The sequence below is a fragment of the Dermochelys coriacea genome, chromosome 6, assembly GCF_009764565.3.
Source record: "Dermochelys coriacea isolate rDerCor1 chromosome 6, rDerCor1.pri.v4, whole genome shotgun sequence".
NCBI lineage: Eukaryota > Metazoa > Chordata > Testudines > Dermochelyidae > Dermochelys > Dermochelys coriacea.
This window is the reverse complement of record NC_050073.1, coordinates 55,658,736-55,685,313: the sequence shown is the minus strand read 5'-3', so window position 1 is coordinate 55,685,313 and position 26,578 is coordinate 55,658,736. Positions and strand designations below refer to the sequence as shown.

The 26,578-nt window shown below is 46.5% G+C and overlaps 1 protein-coding gene across 11 annotated transcripts; it reads right to left on the bottom strand.

The window, feature by feature from the left end:
* Positions 1–174: 174 nt before the first annotated feature.
* DDB2 (damage specific DNA binding protein 2) lies at positions 175–25,874 on the bottom strand. Of its 11 annotated transcripts, none has more exons than XM_043515782.1 (11): positions 25,763–25,874; positions 18,395–18,584; positions 14,021–14,151; positions 12,327–12,518; positions 9,265–9,431; positions 8,055–8,154; positions 5,024–5,201; positions 3,305–3,450; positions 2,940–3,104; positions 1,990–2,035; positions 175–1,122 (listed from the first exon to the last, which is right to left on the bottom strand). In XM_043515782.1, the coding sequence occupies exons 2-11, from the start codon at positions 18,567–18,569 to the stop codon at positions 878–880; spliced, it is 1,545 nt and encodes a 514-aa protein (XP_043371717.1). In that variant the 5' UTR covers positions 18,570–18,584; positions 25,763–25,874; the 3' UTR covers positions 175–877. The 11 variants fall into 11 exon arrangements, with proteins under 11 accessions (XP_043371717.1, XP_038263227.1, XP_038263223.1 ...); XM_038407299.2 differs by lacking the exons at positions 9,265–9,431; positions 25,763–25,874 and adding exons at positions 11,312–11,457; positions 21,487–21,631 and having other exon boundaries at positions 18,395–18,582; XM_038407295.2 differs by lacking the exon at positions 25,763–25,874 and adding an exon at positions 21,487–21,631 and having other exon boundaries at positions 18,395–18,582.
* Between the last annotated feature and the right edge of the window lie 704 nt (positions 25,875–26,578).

The window sequence follows — 26,578 nt, the reverse complement described above, 5'->3', positions numbered from 1 at the left end:
TTCAGTTTGTAACTGAATTCATCTAATTTCACAAAAGCCCTTTGTAGGAGCAACATTAACACATATACCCCCCCAGCAGTCTATCAACTCCTGCTGGGGGGGCTTTTGAGCCCCTCACAACAGGCCATTCATAAAACCCCCTGAGGTGGCCACTCTCCCAAGGAAGAAAGCTTGTTCTGTACAAAACTTTATTAACAGTTGAATATTATAAACACCATGAAATTAACAAAGCCTCTCACCAGGGCCTGAGCCATGGCCCCAGACAGCAGTTTTGGGGAGGGCATATACTCCACCTATGCCCCAGGCAGTGCTGTAAACAAGCTAACTTTCAAACATAAAAACTTGTAGGTTAACAGCAGACCTGAGATGTAGCTATATGAGAAGGGGTATTTGGAAGACAGTCCTCAGGTTCCACTTTGGGAACACCTATCCCACACTGGGGTACAAGACTGAAAACAGGGCTGGCTGGTGCACTGCAGGAAAGAGACTAAAGCTCTGAAGATATAAACTACAGCAGCAGCCCAGCTCAGCCCTGGCTGCTGCCACATTAACCTCATATCCCATTACACAGATAATTAAAGAACAAGAATCACGCATAAGCATAATGCTGCTTTTTGTGGTCCCATTAAATGGATGCCAGCACAGGGCATGCTGACATGCAGGCTCCCATAGTGCTTGATAAAATGTATCACCCACACAGGAGGAGGAGCTGACAATACCACCACCCTCTAGTGGGGAAAGCGGAAAGTACAAGCAGCAACTTCCTACCCAGCAAGGAAGGACAAAGCAGAAGGCTGGTGCCTCTCAGGGTAGATGTCGCCCACTGTGCCAGGACTGGCTTTGTCCAGAATGATCTAGAAAGCCTAGAGGTGTTTGCTCAATCCTCAAGATCCTTCCGCTTCCTGCCCTGTGATTTGGGATCTTTGCCCTTTGTTTTAGTCCCCTCTAGTTCCAGAGCAAGCAACTTGGTTTTGAGTTTGCTTGCCCGTGGGTTTGACTGCTTCTGCAGCCCATGCCTGGACAAGCTCCGGCTTCCAATTCCCTGCTCTGTCATAGCTTTCAAGAGATGCTCCTGTTTCTTGGTCACCATCTCTTCCCGGCTCCAGATCAGAATGTTAAAGCCTGTGAGGAAAAAATTTAACACTTGGAAATTCTGCTGCAAACATAGTTTCTAATGGGGGAATCACTGTTTATACCAATTAAATACAAAATTCAGCCACTGCCCAACAAAAGCAAGTAGTATTTTTCTAGCCAGTCACTAAGGATGGTGTAAACCATTTCTTCCTGACATTGCCTCCACATAGTCCTATTGTAGGAATCATGTACCTATTAGCCATATGGTCATGGAAACTTTTTGAGCAGTAGCCAGCAATTAAGGGGCATGATCAGTTAATTCTCTTGCCCCACAACTTCCATGGAAAGAAAAGTTCTACCAAAGATTCTGCAATCAGATCAAATCAGACTCCAATATGGCCAGCTTCCCCAGATCCTAGGGAGCCCAAGAACAGCAGGGCCTCTTTGGATATAAAGTATGTACAAGTGCATAACCCAAAAGAAGTCAGGCAAAAGCCAGTGAGACCAGCAGTAGAGGGCAAAGGGCAGGAACTTTTTTCATCTCACTTCTTGCAGTATTACCATACAGCCAATAGATGGCAGCAGCACCCTCTCCTCCTAGGGAGGCTGCTTTCCCTTGAAGCTAATCACACTGCACATTTTAGTGGATGTTTTCAAAACGCTTTACAAACCAGGATTAATCCTGAGGACACTGGGGTTTGGAGATAAGAGGGTAGGGTATTAACCTATTTTACAGAGGATGAAACTCAGCCTTGGTGAGATCAATGTCAGAACTAGATTTAGAACTCACGAGTACATCACATTCAACATATGTCTGTCTGGAGAAGCCAATCTACCCTTTTTTGAGACCAGAACCCCATACTGTCCAACTGCCTCAATAATAAAATAAGGACAGAGAGTCAGAAGCCTACTTACCCATACCAGAGGCCAGTGTATCTCCCATAGGGTTAAACTTATTGAGCTGCAAATATAAACATATTGACAGACTATCAGCCTCAATGCTTATGTAACACTATCAAACAATTTGGGAACTAGAACATTCCCTAAAGTATATTACAAAAAGGCCCACAGCTGAACATGGAACTGTTCTGCATAGGTCAGCTGCCCTTGGCTGGCATGACACTACACCCCCACTGCTAAGAGCTGCAGGTGTCAGGGGGCTGGCCAGCATGGCTTTACAACCCCTCTTTGCCGCATGTTGAAAGTCAGCAGGCTGGATCCTCCAATCATGGTGTAAATCGGGGTAGTTCCACTGAAGTCAACAGAGTAATCAGTGTAACTCTGGTATAAATTTGAGGAGAATCAGGTCCAGTCTTCCTGCTCTGCTCAGTTTCTCTTCAGTCTGATCCGGCTGGGGAGTCAGCCCTGTGGGAGCTCAGTGTGCTACTGTGACTGGAATGTCACTTTCTGCTCAGAAGCTGCTGGTGGGTGGGATGGGGGGAGCAGCCGACGTGAGAGCTGGCAACATGCTAAGAGACATTACTTCTTCTCTGGGGCATGACTGTATTTCACAGAGACTCTGATGCACATGGCCAGGAAAAGACCAGCTAACAGATGGAGAAGCAGCAACCCAGGTGACTCCTCACATCTCCACCCTGGATTCACTCTCAGGAGACTTTCCCTCCCAAGAAGCTTTTCACACATATTAGTCATTACAGCCAACCTCTCTGAGGCACTCTTTCCCATGGTCAGTATACAGACTGTTCCCTGTACCGCACCTTGCCAGGATGCCTCCTCCTGGTATGAATATGAGCCTGTGTTAGGAGATTCTGGGTCTTGTTCCTATTGCATGATCTCCCTGATACTCAGGTCTTGGCTATAGTTAAGGGCACCATGGCCCTTTCAACTCCAGTGCCTAAACTCACCGAGATAATGCCAGATGCATTTGGGTCATGGAGCTGGCACACCATCTCCCCAGTGTTTCCATCAAATATATCAACAGTTCGCAGCTCATCCACTGTGTATCCTGGGAACTTAGGGTCTGGATAGCGACCAGCCACAATGAGGTCATAACGAGGGTGCCACGTCGCCTAGACATAAAGCAGATGGATAGTGATAAATAACTCCAGAGGAACACAGCTAAAGACTGATATGAATCAGAAAGAGCTGTGACTCCAGCATTGTGAGCTATCCCACTGCAGTGCCCTATCTGAAAAGAAATTGTACCAAAGCTTTTTCCAACTTGTTACTGGCATCTGCTGTGAGATCAGACTGCATTTTTCTACCTCACCTTGATAGGTGTGAGGTGCTGGAACTGCCGATGCGGATGTGGGATCAGATGCTGTGGTTTGGTCCAATCTGAAGAGGAATAGACTCGGATCTCACTATGCTGGTCTGTGGTCAGGAGCTTAGCACCATCCGTTGGGCTGAAATAAGCTGAGAAAAGGGCAATAAAGCATACAGAAGATCACAATCCTGCGGCCATAGACAAAGAAGAGCTAAACAACACATGCCCCTAATTTGTAAGCGCGTTACAACTTTCTAAATAGTTATTTTAAAAGAGCCACGTGCCCTAAGGAACAAGACTCTGTCCTTCGCTAGCCCCTTTCTTCCCAGGAACTCAAAGTTCTTTACAAATATTAAACTGAAGTTTACAATCCCTGGGTGCCAGGGAAGTATGATCATCCCCATTTTACAGATGTGGGAAAAAGACAATAAGTGGGAAGAATGAAAAGGAGTACTTGTGGCACCTTAGAGACTAACAAACGTGTTAGTCTCTAAGGTGCCACAAGTACTCCTTTTCTTTTTGCGAATACAGACTAACATGGCTGCTACTCTGAAATAAGTGGGAAAGGAACTCACTCAAAGTCACATAGTAAACCAGTGAAAGAACTGGAAACAGAACGCAGCAGTTCTAACTATTATTGCCCTGCTAGACCCCATCCCTCCAATGTCGAGAATAGAACCAAAGGAATCTTGATTCCTAGTCCCTGTTTCTACCAAAGGAACTTCAGCACGAGATGATCAGGAGTATCTGCCTCAACAAATTCCACACTCTATCCCCAGAAAACTTCAGTGTTTTCACATTAAGCTCTCAAGGGCAGCTCCCCAGGAATTGCAGAGGATTGAGCCACTGAGAACAGATACTTTATTAAACAGGAGGACAGTACATTTAAATTACATTAGAATGGATTCAGAGAAGAGCCATGAGTATATTTAAAGATTAGAAGCCATATCTTAAATGATATACTCAAGGACCTCAATCAGTTTATCTTAAAGAGAAGATTAAATGGTGACTTTATTACAGTCTATAAGTACCTACATGAGGAACAAATATTTGATAATGGGCTCTTCAATCTAGCAGAGAAAGGCATAACCCAATCCAACGGCTGGATGTTGAAGCTAGACAAATTCAGACTGGGAATAAGGCATACATTTTTTTACAGTGAGGATAATTAACTATTGGAACAAGTGACTGAGGGTCATGGTAGATTCTCCATCATTGGCAATTTTTAAATCACAACCGGATGTTTTTCTAAAAGTTCTGCTCTAGGAAGTTCTATGGCCTGTGTTAGATAAGAGGTCAGACTAGATTATCACAGTGGTCCCTTCTGGCCTTGGAATCTATAAGTATCCCTCTATCATCAGCAATAGTTCAAGATGAATTAACCAGAAGCCAATGAGGTCTTATGGGTGACACCAATACTTTCGTTCAGGAATTTCAGATAAAGTTTACGTCAGTGTTTGAATTTAAAAACTGAACAATTTAAAACTGATCAAACTCAGGCTTGCTCCAGAATGATTTCATCTTTTGATAGACACACCCTGAAGGACATGAAAGAAACAGGATTGATACACATTTGTGGGAGGGAAAGTGGGGCACAGAAAACCCAAGCATGATGGACACAGGCACAGGTCACAAAAGACAAAAAGGAACAGACAGAAACACAGAATAGATAGGTAGATTGGTGGGCAGAGAAAGAGAGAGAGTCCTACCTCACTGACCTACCAGCATTGACAGGTTTGTCATGAGGCAGCACATGCAGGAAACTTGACTTGTCTTTGATGTTTCTCAGGTCCCAGATTTTGACTGTCTGGTCCACAGAAGCTGTAGCCAGGAGCCAATCGCAGCGCGAGTTAAATTCCACATGAGTCACTTTCTTCTTATGTAATTTCAGCTTCCAAATCTGCAGCGGAGGGAAACAGAAGGTGAGATGTGTGCGACAGCTACACAGCAAGCAGGTGCAATACATGCCCCATAAAGAACTTTCCAACACTGCTCTGGTACAGAGCGCCTGAGGGATTTAGACAGTGGAGCTCTGAGCACTCCTTAACTTGCATATTGTACCATCCCATTTATCCAAAGGTTTTGGTGCAGGTAGTAGAGCTTGTTAGAACTGCAAGCCTTGACCCTAGTGCAGGTGCAGTCTGGCTACAGCCAGCGCTGCAAACCCCAAAGCACAGAGCTCAGACTCATCTATATGAGGCAGTACTTGCAGTTTCTGACATACACAAACTTCAGAAAGCCTTAGACAAGGTCCCTCACCAAAGGCTCTTAAACAAAGTAAGCAGTCATGGGATAAGAGGGCAGGGTCCTCTCATGGATCAGTAACTGGTTAAAAGATAGAAAACAAAGGGTAGGAACAAATGGTCAGTTTTCAGAATGGAGAGATAAATAGTGGTGTCCCACAGGGATCTGTACTGGGACCAGTACTGTTCAACATATTCATAAATTATCTGGAAAAAGGGATACACAGTGAGGTGGCAAAATTTGAAGATGATATAGAATTATTCAAGATAGTTAAATCCAAAGCAGACTGTGAAGAGATACAAAGGGATCTCACAAAACTGGGTGACTGGGCAACAAAATGGCAAATGAAAGTCAATGTTGATAAATGCAAAGTAATGCACATTGAAAACATAATCCCAACTATACATACAAAACGATGGGCTCTAAATTAGCTGTTACTACTCAAGAAAGAGAACTAAGAGACATTGTGGATAGTTCTCTGAAAACATCCGCTCAATGTGCAGCGGCAGTCAAAAAAGCAAACAGAATGTTGGGACTTATTAAGAAAGGGATAGGTAATAAGACAGAAAATATCATATTGCCTCTCTATAAATCCACAGTATGCCCATGTCTTGAATACTGTGTGCAGATCTGGTCACCCCATCTCAAAAAAGATATATTGGAATTGGAAAAGGTACAGAAAAGGGCAACAAAAATGATAAGGGGTATGGAACAGCTTCCATATGAGGAGAGATTAATAACACTGGGACTTGTCAGCTTGGAAAAGAGACGACTAAGGGGGAAATGATAGAGGTCTATAAAATCGTGGCTGGTGTAGAGAAAGTAAGGAAGTGTTATTTACTCCTTCTCATAACACAAGAACTAGGGGTCACCAAATGAAATTAATAGGCAGCAGGTTTAAAACAAACAAAAGGAAGTATTTCTTCACACAATGCACAGTTAACCTGTGGAACTCTTTGCCAGAGGATGTTATGAAGGCCAAGCTATAACAGGGTTCAAAAAATAACTAGATAAGTTCATGGAGGATAGGTCCATCGATGGCTATTAGTCAGGATGGTCAGGGATGCAAACCATGCTCTGAAGTGTCCCTAGCCTCTATTTGCCAGAAACTGAGAAGAGACAACAAGGGATGGATCACTTGATAATGACCTGTTCTGTTCATTCCCTCTGAAGCACCTGGCATTGGCCACTGTCGGAAGACAAAATACTGAGCTAGATGAGCCATTGGTCTGACCCTCTCTCTTTGAGACAGTTGCTAAGGCCCAAGATCTTCTCCTGGTCCCTTTGCCAGTTTCACCACAAAAAGGTTTCCATTGTGGGGACATTACTGGGGCTGGAGATTAATCTACTCCCAAGGAATTTATTAGGCATGCAACAAGGCACTCGGCCTTGAGGGTATAAACACAGGGCAGCTCTTACAGTCCTTGGGGCCTTTAATACTGATAGCTGTAGTTGTAGGGCACATGACTAGAAGCAAACGTGTGACCTACAGGAAGGCTTCCTGCATCTTGGGCAGGGACAACAGACAGAAGAGACCAGAGGTTAGAGAAGCCCAAGTGTATCTCTCTCCACAGTAGACAGGAAAGGGCTACCGGGGGGGGAGGAGGAGGGGAATGTGTCCCTCCCAACAACAGAAGGTCTGAAAGGTCTCCATTACAGAGAATTTTGTATTATGAACATTTTTGCATCTTCTATGTATTAATAAACATGCCCTGAGGAAAGGGCAAAAAGCTAAACTCTAGTATTTGGGCTTTATTTGGAGTGCACAGCTAGTGACTTGGCCCACTGGTTAACATGGCCCACCTGCCTACAGCTCCTGGGGTGGGAATTGCCCAGCACTGTTACCCCTGAGAGCAACAGAAGTGATGACTTAGGATTGATTACAATAAAGCAGCAGCGAAGAGGTGGCTCTTGATTGGCAGGGCCCACTTTTTAAGAAATTCCAGGTCCACCCTCTCCTAGGCAGCTCTCTTTTCTGTTTCCAGTCCTGGTGCTAACACTCTGCCCCCTTGGACAGGATGGAAATGGTGCAGTTTCTGTTCTTCTCCTGGCCTTTGCTGAGGTTGGGATTTGGAGTTGGGAATGCCCAGGACTTTGATCCTGCTTGTGAGTAGCCCTGGGGAGAAAGTGGTTGTCAGATCACCCTCCCCCTCCCCCCCTCCCCCCCATGACACTCCCATTTTTCCAAAGAGGTTTTTGGAACGTTTTCATTGCTAGGGGGAAATGACTCCTTCAGGATGTCACAATTTCTGCTCTCCTAAGTAATCTGACACTCTCAATGCAGGCAGATCCCATGATGTGGACCTTAACTTGAAATCACTTCCGTTGCCCTCAGGGCAGCAACCTGGCAGATACTGGGTGGACTTACATCCCTTGAGGTTAAGGATGCATGCTCCTCCTTCTAGGGACCCTGCCTCCAAGAAAGACATGGGCAAAGAACAAACAAACCATCGGGGTCCCTGGAAAGGGGAGAGTGTGAGGCAGGGAAGATGAGAGGAGCCATACAAACCTCTTCACCACCAGTGCTGAGCAGGACCACATTACCCACGTTATCGCCTGTCACCACGGTCCGGCAGCTTGCAGACACATCAACACTGCAGTACCAGAAACTAGAGGAAAAGATACATAGATCAGCACCAATTCCTGCAGCCAGGTATTGGGAGGGGAACCCTGAGTACAGCCTGTCCCTGCCTCTCTACAGAGAAGAACTGCAACAGACTCAGAACTGGGTCTCCCATGTGGTGGAGTGGGACTTCAATCATCAGTCCAGGGGCAGAGTCCACCAAGGTAGCTTTGGGTTGGTGACTGATGTGACATCACTTGTGATTTATTTGCCAAGTAAGCTTTAGATAGCGAAAACATGCTGGGGCAGTAGGACGTAGATGAGGCTGAATGGCCACTTGCCACCTGTATACAGAGACAGCTTGGGAAAGATCAGGACCACACCTGAGACATTTACACAATGTGCAGAAATGGACTTAAAATGAGCTTTCCCCACACAGGGGTGAAGAAGCTGCAGGGAGTTGCTACAGACTCTAGATTGGAAAATTTCAGGTCTAAAGCTCCCCCAGTACACCACTCCAGGAACTAAATCAAATCCAGGCTTTTGGTGGCATAGTGCCCCAACCCAAACTATACTGAGTGGGGAGAAGGGAGAATTCTCTGACATCCAGGAACTTCTTTGCAAAGCTTTGCCCTGCAGGGGATGTTCACACTAGAATTCAAAGCCCTGGAGTCAGGGTGGCAAGCCTGAAGACCCAACCCCCACCTCCAAAGGGGTAACAGAGTTATCACAATAGGATTACATATGTTTCTGCATAAATGTTATTTGGTTTAAGCTAAGCTGCCCTATAAGCTTAGCCCAGTTCATGGCCAACAGGAGAACACTGGCCTGACTGTCTAGCACCTTGCTTTTCTCACCTGCACCCTTTTAAAGGAAAAGTACACTCCCAGTGCTGCTGCTGTCCAAAAGATGCCAAAAACTATATTACCCATCATGCACTGGAACAGCAGGAGTCTAATTGCCCTGAGCTTGCCAAATCCTTGGAGCAGGACCACCTGCCTGCCCCTGTCACACAACTCTGAGCTCACTGACAGCACTAGCAAATAGTAAGAATCTGTCCTAGTCCTAGCAAAGGAAGGTGACATCAAAGAGAAGAAGAGGAACTACAGTATAAATAGCATGGAGCAGAGGCACAACCCTGCCTGCCCCTCCTCACCAAACATCATGGTACTCATGGCCACAGCCTGGCGTGCGGGAGATCACCTGCGCCGCTTTGCCTTCCAGATGCTGCAGACTAAGGGTGCCATCCCCTGATGCCACATAAAGCTTCACTGCCTCAAATGGGCTGAACTTCATGCCTCCAAGAGAGTCTCCTGGCCCTTTCTGGAACACACAGACAAAGGGAAGGGGCACCAATGTTACTGGGGAAGGGAGGGACATGGCAGAATGCCAACAACCTGGAAGTGAACCCCTCATTCCATAGCTGAGATACACCAAGTTCATGGAGTCTGTTTCCCAACAAGAGTGGCACTAAAGAGCCACATCTGATCAAGTCTGTTACTAAACTGAGGCTATGTCTACACTACCGCGGTGAGCCAACCTAAATTATGCTACTCCAGCTACGTGAATAACGTAGCTAGAGTTGACGTAGCTTAGATCGACTTAATGCGGTGTCTACGCCGTGCTGGGTCAACGGGAGATGCTCTCCTGTAGGCTTACCTTACTTCTCTTGTTTCCAGTGGCGTACTGGAGTCGACTGGAGAACGCTCTGCTGTCGATTTAGCAGGTCTTCACTAGACCCACTAAATTGACCCCCGGTGCATTGATCGCAACAGCATCAATCCCCTGACAGTGTAGACATAGCCAGAGAGTACAAATGTTTTGGGCTTGCAGGGTCTACTGTCTTCCAAAACAAAGCCAAGTCCCCTCCAGCAGCACAGTTTTCTCTAGCTCAGACTACAGGATGTGGCTGTGGTAATCACAACTTGAACTATCACCAGGCCTGGAAGGGCAAGAACACAAGCAACATTCCATGCAGAAACATACAAAACCCCAAACACAACCTGCACCACATTCTTTCTGTAGGGTCTTCTTCCACAGAGTCCCTGCAGCGGCTTCCAGTGTGTCACGTTTGGTCTTTCCCAAGGTGCCAGCAGGCAGGAAAAGAACTGTTCAGGGAGAAATCCCCACTGCTGATTGCATGGCAAGGAAGGCAGAGGAATCCTATCCCAGGAACCATCCCCAGCCTGTCTCTACTGAGCCAACAGGTGGAATCCTCACACACCAACAGAGAGAGAAAAGAGAAGGGGCCAGCTGGGAAACACAAAACCCTCTGACAGGCAGTGCATTTCACCTACTTCTCACACAGTCACTTTGTACCAAGGCCTTAACCTCAATACTGACTTTCAAGAAGCCCCTGAAAAAAACAAGACCCCGGACCTACCTAAAACCAATGGAAACTGGATAGGCCTCCCCTTCAGACCTAGCTGTCCACATCTTGATCAGCAGCAAATATTACAGGAGGAAGTGAGGCTCTGTTATCTCAAGGACAGAGCATGTCTTTTCCTCCAGGCCCCTGCTGATCCAGGGAGTCACCTGAACACTAAACCTGGATCTCCAGCATGGCAGCACCCAACTATCTCAATGGACCTCTCCAGTTTGGTTTTGCCCTCTTCCCCAGGAAGGACTGCAGCTGGAGTAGACACTTTGGAAACTAGCTGGGAAACATGCTACTGGCAGGAGGCAGGCAGGGAAAGAAAACAAAGATGGCAAAGTGGAACTGGCATGCTGATGCTACGGGCTCATTTCTAGGACTATCCTCTGACTTTCTAAGCCAACAGGGCTTGCAGGAGTACTGCACGAACTCCTCAGGCTCTATGGAGACCCTGTGGCCAATGGACGCAGCACTGCTAACAGCTCAGAGGTTAGAAGGTCACCATGAGACACAGCCATGTAAAGGCACAAAATTGAGGAATTCTATTGGTGCCCTCCAAAAATAACAGGAAGGAGTAAGAGGGGAAGAAGAATCCCTCCTTTAGGGGCAACCAAAAAGTCAGTATTCTCTCCCCTCCTCCTACACCCTAAATAGGAAAAACAAGAGAGGCAGGCTTTCAAAAGACACAGATTCTGGAATTGAGAGGAGGTCGATGTGGAGGGGAGCAGAGAGGTCAGCTCTCATGTTTCAGAAACAAGTAAAGCTCCCCCTCCCTGTGCCGCCACTGCCAGCAGGAGGCAAAAGCCGACAAAATTGCTGTGTTTCTTACTCCCAGTCCTCGGTGCTGGTGAAGACCCGGAGTGTATTGCCAGTAAAATCCTGCAGGGTGGTAGTGCCAGCAATTGATGATGTGTACAGCTGACTAGGATTAAAAGGGTTAAACTTCATTCCTGTGATGGCCCCTCCAGCTCCCATCTACAATGAAGGGGATGAACAAAAAAGAAAAATCACTAAGTGATAGGGAAGGAGGAAAGTCCCTTCTGCAAATTTGTACTCATCACTGTGTCCCCAACATCAACAGTGACACAAGCCTTGGCCTCTCAAGAGACAAAGGCAACCTTCATCTCTACAAGTCATGCCCTGGCTGAGCAGGCGACCTGACCGGGGAGAAGATTACAATTCCTGCAGTTCCAGGGCAATGTGATCCCTGGCTGTCACATGCTACACAAAAAAGGCAACCAGGAATGGGACCTAGGAGTCTTCAGAGGATGATCATCCTCCTTCCAATCTGTATTCATTTGTTAAGCTAAAGAGCCACAGATGCTGATGTGAAGACTATGAGCCCACACGGAATTGGGATTGGAATTGGTGTGTACCAATGGAATGGGATGGGCATGCAAACCATTCAAAGTCACAGGAAGTCATTCTACATCACTCCTTGACTTCACCAGAAGGGATTTTCCTTCCTTCCACTCAAAAAGGTGCTTCCTCATCTGACACAGAACAAGAAGGTGAAGAGGGGGAGATTCAAGCCTAGAATAAATGAACCCTCTCTCTGCACCAATCCCTAACCCATCCTCCCCCCAAGCATATAACCTGAGGAAACGTCACCGTAAATTCTACAAACAAACCTCAGTTCTGACCTGCAACCCCCGCACTGCCAGTCTGGAGCCTCACACACAGGTCCATCACTGCATCTCAGTCCTATAAGATCAGGATAGTACCTGCTGCTATTCCAGTCCTGGCCCCTCACAGTTCTGACACTGCACCTCAATAATGAGCTGCAGCACTCAGCACTGTTCCAGTCCTACCCTCCTGCCCACCCCACACACTTAGTGACTTACCCCTTTTATGAAACAGGTTTTATTCAGTACTTCATAGTCCCACAGGATGATGTCTCCACCTTTGGACCCCACAGCCACAGTGCTGGGGTGAGTTGGATGCCACTCCAGACATGTCACTCTCCTGTCAAAGGGACTCGCTGTTCGGAAGAGGCGGTATGAAGTAAGAGAACGCACAAAGGGAAGCTGGAGACACTATTAAAAAGAAAATGAGAGACTAGGATCTCCACAGAGCTGGAAATAGGTCTCTGAATCTCTCCAAAAACACTGACAGACTTTGTATGCACACCCCTCTACACACGCTTCCCAGGGAGTTAGCAAAGCCAGGCTTCTCCCCGGGAATATCAGGGAGAAACTCAGCCCAGCTTTCTTCACTCTCACAGTGGAGTTTACAGCCAAATGGGCAGATCTATAGGGTTGTTGTCTGCCCCATCTTGCACCATAAACACAAGTCAATCTGGTAGTGATGGGGTAGTGCAGATTTCTTTCCTGATCTGAATGGTCCTTGGCTGCTATCCTTTTAACAGGGTGAACAGTTACTCCTGTATTAGAGTGTTCACATCAAGATGCTGCTTCCTGCTTTGGACTTAGCTGGGCAATAGATGGGAACACAAAGCCCCAAGAAAGACAGGCCACTCCAAACAAATATACCCAAGCCACAAATACTCAACCCCCCAGTGACAAAGCAGTGGGAAAAAACACTCTCTAGATCTGTAAAGGGAGCTGAACCAAGCCCTCTGGGCTGGCTAAGAGGGGAGGATAACTGGTATCATCACACTAACATGGCAGCTGGACATGCTTTCCTCACAGGAACAGACTCAACAACCAACAGTTCCTCCTGTTATGTATTTACTGAACACCCAGAAATGTTATGCTTCATCCAGAGACATAAAGACACTGTCCTTCTTCCAAAGTGCTTACAATCCACATGACATAATAAGACAAAAAGCTAACAGAAATGGGGTTGGGCAGGGAAGCCAAGACAGTGACAAAATCATGTGGTTACTTAGCTAAAGCAAGTGTACAGACTGGGTGAATTTTTAAATCAAAAATATAAAACACATAAATGACCTAGAAAATAAACCTATCCTGGTTGATTTACTCTTTGTGGACATTACAGGAAAAGTTAATCCTTAAAGAAGGATTGAATGAGTGGAGAATTATGGTTTGGAAAACCAGTTCAGGGAAGGTATTACATACCCTGAGGAAACATGGGAAAAGGGGTAGCAATTACTGTGAAAGAAGTTAACAAATGGACATTGAGACTGGCATTATTAGCAGAGTGGAGCAGGTGGGGGCAACATGATATAGGTCTATGTCACATAAGTAAGTGGAAGCAATATTGTGCCGGGCATCAACTGATAGAACAAGCTTACCTTTAATGCAGGGGAACAGAGAATTAGTAGAGGGATTCAAAGGGGGGGGACTGATGTGTCACTGATGAACAAGGAAAATGATCTCAGCAGTTGCATTTTGCATGGACTAAGGGGAGAAATGTGATGGCAAATCAGACTATCAGCACGTTACTGTAAGAATTTTAGTCATTTTAAAGGCATGGAAACCATGAGCCCTGGACAGGAGTGGACCCCTGGTCCTTTTAAGCTCCCTCATGTGCGTTTACGCTTTCATTGTCATTTTTAAGGGAAACTCTGCTGGGAGCTCAGCTGTCCAGTAGAATGAGAAGCAGACACCCTCACCTGCCTGAGCTGTGCTCGGATAGAGCCACCCAGCATGTTCTGGTAGATGTAGTGGATGATGCTGCACTGCCTCTCCACCTGATGGAAGAGCACCCCTGTGTTTCTGAACATAGAACCACCTTCAGCCCAGCCTGCCAGACAGCAAAACAGGGAAACTTACTGACAGACAAGCCAATGCACATCATGTTCATTCATTACACTGTACTAGGGAGGATGGCTGTATTTGGTGCTGAATCCAGAAGTGATCTCTAGCCACAAGAGAAAGGACCTCAAGCAGTTCCTATGAGTGTAAGGGGAAGTAGCCTCCTGCAAAGCACAATCCATCCCATAACCTGACAAACCATCTGGCTGGTTTCCTCTCAATACATCTCTCCTTGTTAAAGATTCATCCCAGAGCAAAGGAAAGGAGAGGGCTATAGTAATTTTACAGGGAATGGCTCGCCTGAGCTTCTAGAGGCTATACACATAACCCTGATATGGCAAGGACACACAGAGCCTGAAAACAAGACCTAGGAAGTAGGAAAAAGGGAGAGAGGAACTCCTGGGATCAGCATCTCAACCACAGTGGCAGGGGAGAGATCAGACCTGGGATCAGCAGATAACTGAGCGAAATTTAACAGTTACAACTGAAAATTCCCAAATTGTGAATTCCAAACCACTTCCCCTACACCTGAATAAGAATATTCCACCCGTTTGTGCTGTCATTCACACAGCCTGCCTATGGCTCTGTGTGTTTTGTTTTTGATAAAAGACCTGTTGGCACCTCATAGAATAGCCTGAAAACCTTTCTGTTCAGGAAGAATTCTGCTGAGCAACACAGCATGTTTTCTGTATTTTGCTAGTGCTTCAGGTTTAATCATCCGGGACATCTATGTGAAAAGAGAATCTGATCAACCCCACATGTGTGACCTAATCATCCCCACAGCAACGGACTGCAACATCCCAGTGGATCCAGGCGTCAGATGGAGAAGCAGAAGAGCAGATGAATCTCTTAAGAAACAAAAATCTTATTTTCATGTAAGGATCCATATTAATACAAAACAGGAGAAGAGAAATAAAGAGAGTATTATATATATTATTAGTATTATATATAACAAAAATATCCTTATTTTATGAAACACTGAAGTCTGGAAATTAAGAAGTTAACACACACACACACACACACACTTTCGTACATGATTACAGCAGGTGCTCATCATACCTGCTTTAGTTATAGGTGTAAGAGCATTTCCATTCTAACTTCACATTTTTACAGATTCTTAACACTCAAAGATTTTCACTGCCTGAAGTGAAGGGAGGCATTTTTCCAGGCTTGGGTCCTGTCAGGAAGTACATCTATAGATATAGATTTATTTTTTAAGAAATTTGATCTTCACACATTTTTGAGTTTGGGAAGAATGAAATCCCATAAAACAGTACTCCCACTGTGAGAAAATTCCAACTTTACTTTTTTAAGCAGAGCAACAGCAGAAGTGGGTTAAGTCTATAACAGGGTTTAAAAGAGAACTGGATAAATTCATGGAGGTTAACTCCTTTAATGGCTGTTAGCCAGGATGGGTAAGGAATGGTGTCCGTAGCCTCTGTTCATCAGAGGGTGGAAATGGATGGCAGGAGAGAGATCACTTGATCATTACCTGTTAGGTTCACTCCCTCTGGGGCACCTGGCATTGGCCACTGTCAGAAGGTAGGATACTGGGCTGGATGCACCTTTGGTCTGACCCAGTGTGGCCATGGTTATGTTATTAAGTCTGAAGCATGGCCTAGGTGGAGGCCTTCTTGGGGACATAGTCTTTGCTTAGTTAGAGAGAAACATTTTTTTTTAAAGTTCTTATGGATTGAAAAATCACTTCTGGGGATGCTCTCTGGCAGAACCTAATGAAGCTCCATCCACTTCACAACAACACTGAGCTTTCTCCCAGCTGAGCCTGACCAGAAAGCTCAGGAAGGGACATGGGCTACTGCAAAAACAGCTGTAGCGCTATTTGATTGCATAGCTTCTCTGCAGCTCAGTAGATTTTAAACTCAACCTCATAGAAATACAAAATACCTACTGATGACTTTAATCAGCTCTGCAGTGTATTGCATGCCGACATAATGCAATTACAGAACTTCAAACTCAAATTTTTACCATGCATGCACCAAACTCATTTAATTGTTTATATTGTTTAAAAAATAGATTCTGTCAACACAATTACTCCTCTTTGGGGACTAGTTGCATGTAGAGTCTCAGATTTTAAAGTTTAGATAATTTTTGAATTATCTATGCATCAAAAATTATTTACCCACTGGGGTTTTTTCCAAACTGGGTAAAAATTAAAACTCATCTTTTAGATTGGGATACAGAATGGAAAGGCTCAACCTCAAAAACATTTTATGTAAGCTATAAGTTAAAACACAATTGGCCTCATTTTCAAAGGTAATGAATACATACATACAACTCTCACTGAAGCACATTGGAACTGGAGAGGTTTAGTAATTCTAAAAATCAGACCTGGAGTTATAATGAAAGTCATGTGGTAATATTAGCTACAGGAGATTTGTTCACTAACCATGAACTCTATAATAAGCAGAATTCCTCTAAACAAGATGTTTTGCTTCAATTTCCACTGCTCATATTAGTGCCTGCTTCAACCTTTAGTCATACTCCAAACGAACTGGAGCTTATGAAATATAGTAAAGATGTCGTCTTCAGAGGTGCCACCATACAGATATTATGAGATCCCATAAGCATATTATAGGATTCAAAGTGATACCCATGGACATGAAGAGACACAGAGTCCTTATTCTAATTATAAGCCTACACAACTTCCTTGATACTGGAAAGACTAAGGGTATATCTACACTAAAAACTTATGTTGACCTATATTAGGTCAACTTGCAGCCCCTGCAGTAATTACTGTGGTGGTGCATGTCCACACTACACTCCTTGGGCCAGTGGTGCACATCCTCACCAGGAGCACTTCCACCAACCTAAGACGGGCAGTGTGGGGACTAAAAGCCCGGTTTCCCAGCTCCACTGGTAGCTCCCTGCCAGAAGCCCAGCTGCACCACAGACTCCTGGGCTCCTGGCGGGCTGCCCCCCGCTCAGCTCCCCATTCCCCACCGGGAGTAAGCCGCCCGGGGCTTCTCATCCCTGGGGAACAGGGTTCAGCTGCCCCGGCTTCTCAGGCTGCCCCCGCCTGCTTCCTGCTAGGATCCACGCAGCCCTGGCCGTTTTAAATTCACAAGACAGCCATTCCTAGACGGGAGCGGGGCGGAGGGGAAGAAGTAGTGGGGTCTAGCTGCCCATGATTCCCAGCCAGGAGCAGGATCCATTCTCACCCTGGCTCCCAGCCAGAAGCTCTCCATGGGGGCAGGAGGCAGCTGGGCCAGGAGCCATGAAATTGACAAGAGAGCTAATGGCGGATGTAAGTAACACACTATACACACAGACACTGTTTCGCCCTAACTACACCGACATAAGCACTAGCACTCTCGTGGAGGTGGAGTTATGATGTCAGTGTGGTAGGGCACTTATATTGGCGGGACAAGGCTGTAGTGTGTACACTGATATAATCAGGTCTACATAAGCTGCCTTATAAGTTATATTGACCTAACTGTGTAGCATAGGCCAGGCCTAATATTCACGCATCTCCCCCATTAAAGGGAAAAAGTGAAACATCTTTTACCCAAAGTTACATATTGGACCAAAAAATACACAAAGGAGAGATGACTAGTAAGAATACTAATCCAGTGTGGTGCAATTAACTGATTATAGGCAGAAAGGAACTAGCCCTAGTCTGTCTGACTATGGACACAATCTTACAGAAGATCAGCAGAAAGATTTACCATCTATCTAGAGCATCCCTCTAAGCTCCCACTTCTGTGTAGCATCTTGCTCGTGGACACAGTATGATCTCCAGATGGAAATGTTGGTTTTGACTGCATGATGTGCAATACTAACCTTCTGATTATGGAACAGCATGAATAATTATATAATGTCACACGTTACCAATATTGGTCTGTCCTACTTCAGAAATGAGGCAGCAGAAGTTCAGAAATTCCACAAAGCTTAATCACTCCTCAATGAGTAGTGATGTACACTCTGCTGAGCTCAGTTTTAGGAGAGATAAGCAATGACTTTCATAAAAATGATGCATATGCACACACACACACACTGACACACTCAGTACAGCTTCCAAACAGGTAGCTGAGAATAATGCCCTCACATATCTCCACCCCTCAAGAAACATAATCCCATCCAAAAAGTCTTGTTTGAACAGGCTGTTGGTTCCTTGACATCTCCCCACCCCAGATATCTGAAAGTTTGGTTTACGCCCTTCATTCTATAAAGGCCTGGTTGGCAGAAAGAGTGAGAATCTGAGGGAACATTACCGATTTTCCCTGAGGGCTTGGCTGCTTTTCTCAGAAACAATCTTTTTGCTTGCGGCTCATTCTCCAGTTCTCCATGGTCTCGTTTCCTCTTCCCAGTTGATTTTGCATCTTCCTCTGGCTGATGCTCATGCACCCTCACATGCTTCTTGTCCTTTGACTGGTTCTCAGGGGTCATTCTGTCTGCCCCACTAAAAAAAAACAAAGTAAGGATAATAGGGTTTGTCATTGGTTCTGGCTTTAAGACAGAAAGTTGGAGCACAACATGCCCTGACTAAAAGTGGGACATATCTGTGCCACCCTTCATCCTGTAATACTGGCTTTTTGCTTGCACAGTTGTAGGGATGGGAATGGGGGTCAAAAAACTGCTCTTTATGCCTTCATGAAAAAGATTGGCTTCTAAAGTATTGGGGTATCTTCTCTGTTTCTACAGAATTCTCAAGTTTGAAATCTACTGAGCTGCACAAAATGCCACAACTGTCTTTACAGCACCCACATTGCTACATGATCTCCCTGGTCAGGCTCAATGCTTTTTGAAGAGGACAAGGCTTCATTAGGCTCTGCCACCAAGCATGGTCAAAAATTATTTTTCAGTCTATTCAAATTGACATCCATGAATCAAGCTCCTAGATACTATGGTGATGAGCAAACTGAAAATGCTGGACACTCCCTGCTTTTCCATGACACGCACATACAGATTTTGGGACACAACACAATTTTAGGTTTCAGAGTAGCAGCCGTGTTAGTCTGTATTCACAAAAAGAAAAGGAGTACTTGCGGCACCTTAGAGACTAACAAATTTATTTGAGCATAAGCTTTCGTGAGCTTCATCTGATGAAGTGAGCTGTAGCTCACGAAAGCTTATACTCAAATAAATTTGTTAGTCTCTAAGGTGCCACAAGTACTCCTTTTCTTTTAACACAATTTTAGTCCCCTATTTTAATGCTCTATACTAAGAAATTAAACTCTTTTCCCCCACTCCCAATCCACAGTGAGAAGCCTTTTACTCAGTTTTCCTCTTTTGATCTAGGACAGAGGTGGGCAAGCTACAGCCCGCAGGACAGTTCTGCCGGCCCCTGAGCTCCCAGCTGGGGAGGCTAGACCCCATCCCCTCCCCTGCTGTTCCCCCTCCCCCACAGCCTCGACGCACCACACCACCTGTGCTCTGGCCCACCACTTCTGCCAGGCAGGGTGGCAGTGTGGCTGCGAGCTCCTGCCACTCTGAGCAGCGTGGTAAAGGGGGAGGGTAAGGGGCAGGGGATCCTGGGGTGCAGTCAGGGGACAGGGGATGGGGCGGAGGTTGTGGGGGGGCAGTCAGGGGATGGGGAGCAGGGGGGTTGGATGGGGGAGTCCTGGGAGGCGGTTAGGGGCAGGGTGTGGACGGGGTTCGGGGCAGTCAGGAGACAGCGAGCTGGGGGGTAAGGTCCCGGGGGGTGGTTAGGGGCAGGGGTCCCATGAGGGGGCGGTCAAGGAACAAGGAGTGGTGGGGGTCGGATGGGTTGGTGGTTCTGAGGGGGGCAGTCAGGGGGCTGGAAGTGGGAAGGGACACATAGGGAGCAGGGTCTAGGCTGTTTGGGGAGGCACAGCTTTCCCTACCTGGCCCTCCATAAAGTTTAACAACCCGGATGTGGCCCTCAGGCCAAAAAGTTTGATCTGGGAGGTTCCAAAATAGAAAATTTCAGTGGCAGATCCCAAGGGGCCTCTATGAAAAATATAGTACAAGTTCATCCTTTGACAGTAGCATATTTTATTTTTAGTTTGTGAATAAATGTCACTGATGTCTGACTATAGCTAAATATAGTTAGGCAGGCACTGTGCAAGCTTCCCCAAATAGCACCCCAATGCTGACTTTCCAGCACTCTGCTATTCCCATGTGGAAGCCCACACAGCCCTACCAGTCTCCTGCAGACCTCCACTATTCTGGTCCTGTCCACCATCACCCACTCAGGTCTGCTGATGCCTCTCAGTTCTGACCCACAGCACACCCTGTTATTCTAGCCCTGAAATTGGAATTGGATTAGTTAGCACTGACTTCATTCTGTGCAATAGCCTGAATGTTTCCAGAACTGTCCCATGCACATTGTTGCCATTGGTGTCATATGACCTGGTTTAGAAAAGAGCAGAAGTGTGAATCAGGCACGGTGAATGCCACAGGCACCATCCAAGCCCAGCAGGAAGAGTGCATCTGAAGCAGTGTGTGTGTGAGGAGCACCAGTGATTTTGGATTGTCACAAGCCCTGGGCTGGCAGCAGGGCATGAATGGTCTTCCAAGACTCACTGGCCGATACCTTTTACACTTGCAACCAGGCCCTCCTGTGTTAGCCAGAGCCCATCCCCTGCATGCCCCCGGCACCCCTCCCTGGAGAGGGGAACGTTTCAAAAGTTGAAGGGAACTCGGTAGGGGCAATGTTAGGAAGAGGATTCATCAGTTGCATCCTGGGAAATAGAAAAGGAGGACTTGTGGCACCTTAAAGACTAACAAATTTATTAGAGCATAAGAGGATGCATCCGATGAAGCGAGCTGTAGCTCACGAAAGCTTATGCTCTAATAAATTTGTTAGTCTCTAAGGTGCCACAAGTCCTCCTTTTCTTTTTGCGAATACAGACGAACACGGCTGCTACTCTGAAAGCTGTCATCCTGGGAAATGTCTGTGAGCTCTCTGCACGCACCAGAGGGAGAGGGGAGTCTACTGGGGGGGGGCGGGGAGAGAGGGGGGACAGGAGCCAGGTCTTGGGGGTTCTATTCCTGACTCCCCCAATGCCTCACGGTAGGACCAGGGACAAGCCCTTCCCCTCTCGGAGCCTCAGTTTCCCCGTCAGTCTCATGGCCACAGCCGCTCAGCCAGGACAGGGCACCGCACGGGGCGCGAGCCGGAGGCTGCAGGCACCTCGGGAGGCCGGGGCCGGGGCCTGACCCCGCCCCGCTCCGGAGCCCGCTGGCCGTGAGGCCGGTCTCCCGCGAGAGAGGGCTCAGGGCCCGCACGCTGGGACTAGAGGAGGGCGGGCGCGGGGCCGCTCACGCGTCGCTCTCTCCGGGCCGCGGGCGAGGGCGAGGGCGAGGGGGGGGGCTCCGGGGGATCCCGCGCTCGCCTCACCTGGTCCCCGCCGCGGCCTCCGCTGCCCGGCCTGACCCAGCCCCGCGAGAGCCCGGCGCGCAGAGCGGGGGCGGGGCGGGCCCTCCTCGGCTGTTTTATAACCTGGCGGCGGGGGCTGGATGGGAAGCGGCCGGGCTACTGCCCTGCGCCCCGCGTTTCCTCCTCCGGGCGCTCTCGGACCCTTCCCGGCAGAGACGAGACACCCGGAAAGGGGGTGACCCCTAGGCCGCCCCGCGGAGGGGAGCGAGGGCCCAGGTGGATACTCCCCCTACCTCAGTTCTTGTGGCCCTGGAGCCTCCGCCGAGCTGCTGGGGCCCTGGCCCCAGGCTCACTCCCCACCCCAGCCTCGAGGGCTGGAGAGGGTTAGGGCCGTGGTATTGGGTGGTGAACTCTCAGCGCCCTTCAGACACGTGCCTGAGGCTACATCAGCCACTGCCCAGTTTGGCTGTGTCCTTTCCTGCTACAGACTGCTGGGCCCCCTTACACGCAATCGGGCTAGCAAACCTTACTAGAAACTAGGCCTCGACACTCCTCCCCCACCCCCAAATCTTCAGCTTCCTGGACATGAACCCTAGTCTAATGTGGGAAGCAACAGAATAAGTGAACGTGGAACAGTTATTTCGGCTTTTGGACCAGAAAGCATTTGTGCAATTATTGATTCAACAATGCAAACTCCAAATGCTAGTTTTCTCAAGCACCTGCAGTTACACTCCTCTCTCCACACCAGGCAAACACACAGCACCCTATGTCTGTCTGACTTTTATCAACAGTTTCAGAGTAACAGACAAATGTAAAGGACAATTACCAAGCTCTGCAGAGCCTTGCACAATGCTGGAGTTGAGAAGTCACACAAAAAACAAAAAATGGGAATCATAATTCCAGGATATCAGTGGCAAACATCCCCCAAATCCCACAACCTCCCTGATGTGGAAAGAATTTCAGTGGAAAGTAACATTTGGTAACCCTCAGTGGGATCAGAGGTTAATGGCTTGTAGAAAGTGGTGTTGGAGAACCGCCTAGCAGCCTCTTGTTCATATTCCGACCTATTCATGATGACGACAGCACCTCCTTTGTCAGCTTTTTTGATTATGATGTCAGAGTTGTTTCTGAGGCTGTGGATGGCATTGTGTTCCGCACGACTGAGGTTATGGGGCAAGTAATGCTGCTTTGCCACAATATCAGCCTGTGCATGTCAGCGGAAGCACTCTATGTAGACGTCCAGTCTGTTGTTTCGACCTTCAGGAGGAGTCCACCCAGAATCCTTCTTTTTGTAGCCTTGGTAGGAAGCTCTCTGTGGGTTAGTATGTTGTTCAGAGGTGTGTTGGAAATATTCCTTGAGTCAGAGGCATCGAAAATAGGATTCTAGGTCACCACAGAACTGTATCATGTTTGTGGGGGTGGAGAGACAGAAGGAGAGGCCCCAAGATAGGACAGATTCTTCTGCTGGGCTAAGAGTATAGTTGGATAGATTAACAATATTGCTGGGTGGGTTAAGGGAACCACTGTTGTGGCCCCTTGTAGCATGTCATATTTAGATAGTTTAGTCTCCTTTTTCTTTTGTAGAGAAGCAGAGTATGTGTTGTAAATGGCTTGTCTAGTTTTTGTAAAGTCCAGCCACGAGGAAGTTTGAGTGGAAGGTTGTTTTTTTATGAGAGTATCCAGTTTTGAGAGCTCATTCTTAATCTTCCCCTGTTTGCTGTAGAGGATGTTGATCAGGTGGTTCCACAGTTTCTTTGAGAGCGTGTGACACAAGCTGTCAGCATAGTCTGTGTGGTATGTAGATTGTAATGGATTTTTTACCTTCAGTCCTTTTGGTATGATGTCCATCTGTTTTCATTTGGAAAGGAAGATTATGTCTGTCTGTATCTGTATGAGTTTTTTCATGAAGTTGATAGATTTCCACTCCATATGGCTAAATTCAGTGCCTTGCATAATGACAGGTTTCAGAGTAGTAGCCGTGTTAGTCTGTATTCGCAAAAAGAAAAGGAGTACTTGTGGCATCTTAGTGACTAACAAATTTATTTGAGCATAAGCTTTCGTGAGCTACAGCTCACTTCATCGGATGCATTCAGAGGAAAATACCGTGGGGAGATTTATATACATAAAGAACATGAAACAATGGGTGTTACCATACACACTGTAACCAGAAAGAAAAGGAGTACTTGTGGCACCTTAGAGACTAACAAATTTATTAGAGCATAAGCTTTCGTGAGCTACAGCTCACTTCATCGGATGCATCTAAGGTGCCACAAGTACTCCTTTTCTTTTTGCGAATACAGACTAACACAGCTGCTACTATGAAAACTGTAACCAGAGTGATCACTTAAGGTGAGCTATTACCAGCAGGAGAGCGGGGGTGGGGGGGAACCTTTTGTAGTGATAATCAAGGTGGGCCATTTGTCTGAGGAACAGTTGGGGGAGGGGATAAACATGGGGAAATAGTTTTACTTTGTGTAATGACCCATCCACTCCCAGTTTCTATTCAAGCCTAAGTTAATTGTATCCAGTTTGCAAATTAATTCCAATTCAGCAGTCTCTCATTGGAGTCTGTTTTTGAAGTTTTTTTGTTGAAGAATTGCCACTTTTAGGTCTGTAATCGAGTGACCAAAGAGATTGAAGTGTTCGCTGACTGGTTTTTGAATGTTATAATTCTTGATGTCTGATTTGTGTCCATTTATTCTTTTACATAGAGACTGTCTAGTTTGGCCAACGTACATGGCAGAGGGGCATTGCTGGCACATGATGGCGTATATCACATTGGTAGATGTGCAGGTGAACGAGCCTCTGATAGTGTGGCTGATGTGATTAGGCCCTATGATGGTGTCCCCTGAATAGATATGTGAACACAGTTGGCAACGGGCTTTGTTGCAAGGATAGGTTCCTGGGTTAGTGGTTTTGCTGTGTGGTTACTGGTGAGTATTTGCTTCAGGTTGGGGGGCTGTCTATAAGCAAGGACTGGCCTGTCTCCCAAGATCTGTGAGAGTGATGAGTCGTCCTTCAGGATAGGTTGTAGATCCTTGATGATGCATTGGAGAGGTTTTCGTTGGGGGCTGAAGGTGATGGCTAGTGGCGTTCTGTTATTTTCTTTGTTGGGCCTGTCCTGTAATAGGTAACTTCTGGGTACTCTTCTGGCTCTGTCAATCTGACGGTACAAAGGCAACCAAGTCTGGGGATCTAGTTATAATTGTGGTGTGGATGGAATCTTATCCTTAATTTCTCATCTTTTGTAATTGAGCTATAATCTTAACATGGTTATGGTCTTCACAGCTATGTTGCAACAAGGTCAGGGAACAACCATATTGTAACTGTGGCTCTTGACTTGGTGGTGTGGTATGCTTGATGTATATGTAGTATAAATAAGCCTTTTACTGCCCAATGCCTGGTTCTCTGCTATAAGAAATCCAAAGTTCCTGTTTTTGTCTGACTACTTCCTTATGCCATTTTAAGAGACAATAACATCTCAGTAACATCACAGCAACTCGATTTAGGCCAGTGTATGGAAGCAAGTATGTATTCCACTAAAAATAATGAGGAAAAGCTGTGTATAACTCTAGAGAAAAGAAAAGAGACAGTAGAGATAGCTATCTGTCCTAAGATCCCAACCTATCAAGCAACTCCTATCCCAGGGAAACAAAATGTCAGAGATAAACATCACATTCTCTGACCTCCTCCTATACCTGGACATTCTGCCCCCATTGAGCCACTCCTGCCCCAGAGGAAAGGAAAAAGACAGCAGAGATAAAGGTAGCAACATAGCATCATGCCACTGAATCAGAAATGGACAGTGTTAACAAATGGACACAGGGGACCAAACCCCAAACAGAAAATGAAATCCCATCCTGGACAAATGCTGAGTGTACTGAGATCACGCACCAAATACACTACGTCCTGGACAGACACTGGATACACTGTACCCACCTCTGACAATTATTCAATGTTTCTGCCCTTTTCACACTTTGAAAACACATGTAGAGTAGGTAATTTGACTAAGATGTTGGAATTTAATGGAGCCATGAGTGAGCACTATACTATGCTGAAGAAAGTTGATCAGCCCTCTTTTTTAATGAAAATATGAAAAGGAAAATCCATTTGCTACCTATTATTTCCCTGGAGCTAACTTAAGGTTGGGTAAGGATTTTGAAACACTCTTTGGGGAAAGGATGTGCCTTATAACAGGTCAGAAACCACAGGTCCCATGTGTGGGACTCTTTCCGTGTGACCATTCAACCTAAATATAAACATAAGAGTAAAGGAAACAAAAAGGTATCCCATTATCTTTTCTAGAGTCTGCATCTTAGAAGGGCCCCATGATGCAGGAGTTACCTCTAGCTCCCAGGAAACCTGACACAACTGTTGTTAATCAATCAATCAGTCCCAGCTATCTACAGACATCAGAACACACGCCAAACAATTAGCACCAAATAACAGAGATTCTTGAGGTTCCTGGGCTGAGCTGTCAGGGTGAGGCTGCCCTAAGGTCATAGAATCATAGAATATCAGGGTTGGAAGGGACCTCAGGAGATCATCTAGTCCAACCCCCTGCTCAAAGCAGGACCAATCCCCAATTTTTGCCCCAAATGGCCCCCTCAGGGATTGAACTCACAACCCTGGGTTTAGCAAGCTAATGCTCAAACCACTGAGCTATCCCTCCCCCCATCCTCAGTCTTTTCTTTTTACTTTTATTGAAAGAACGTCATTGGGAACCCATAGTTGGTCCTGGTGCTTGAGTCCCAAATAATTTAGTGAGAAACAAATTATAGGAGATGGGGCAGCAAGGCTCATCAACTCCCAAAATATAAAACCTGCCTTCAGCACCAGCATTAGGCAAAAGCAGAGGAAGCAATTGCTTAGGGCCCCAAGCGTCTCTGGGAGGCCCCCTATTAATTATTAGTATGTGTTGGGAGGAGGGGGAAATATTCCTGCTTGGATCCCCCAATGGGCTAGCACCGGCACTGCCTGCCCTAAAACCTCACCGTCATATCAGGGCTAATTGCTTGCGGCACAGAAACTTTGGTACCTAGAGCTTGGAGGGTCGAGGCAGCACAAGATTATCTCCAGTTTAGGAACATAAAAGCACTAAGGATCCGAATTG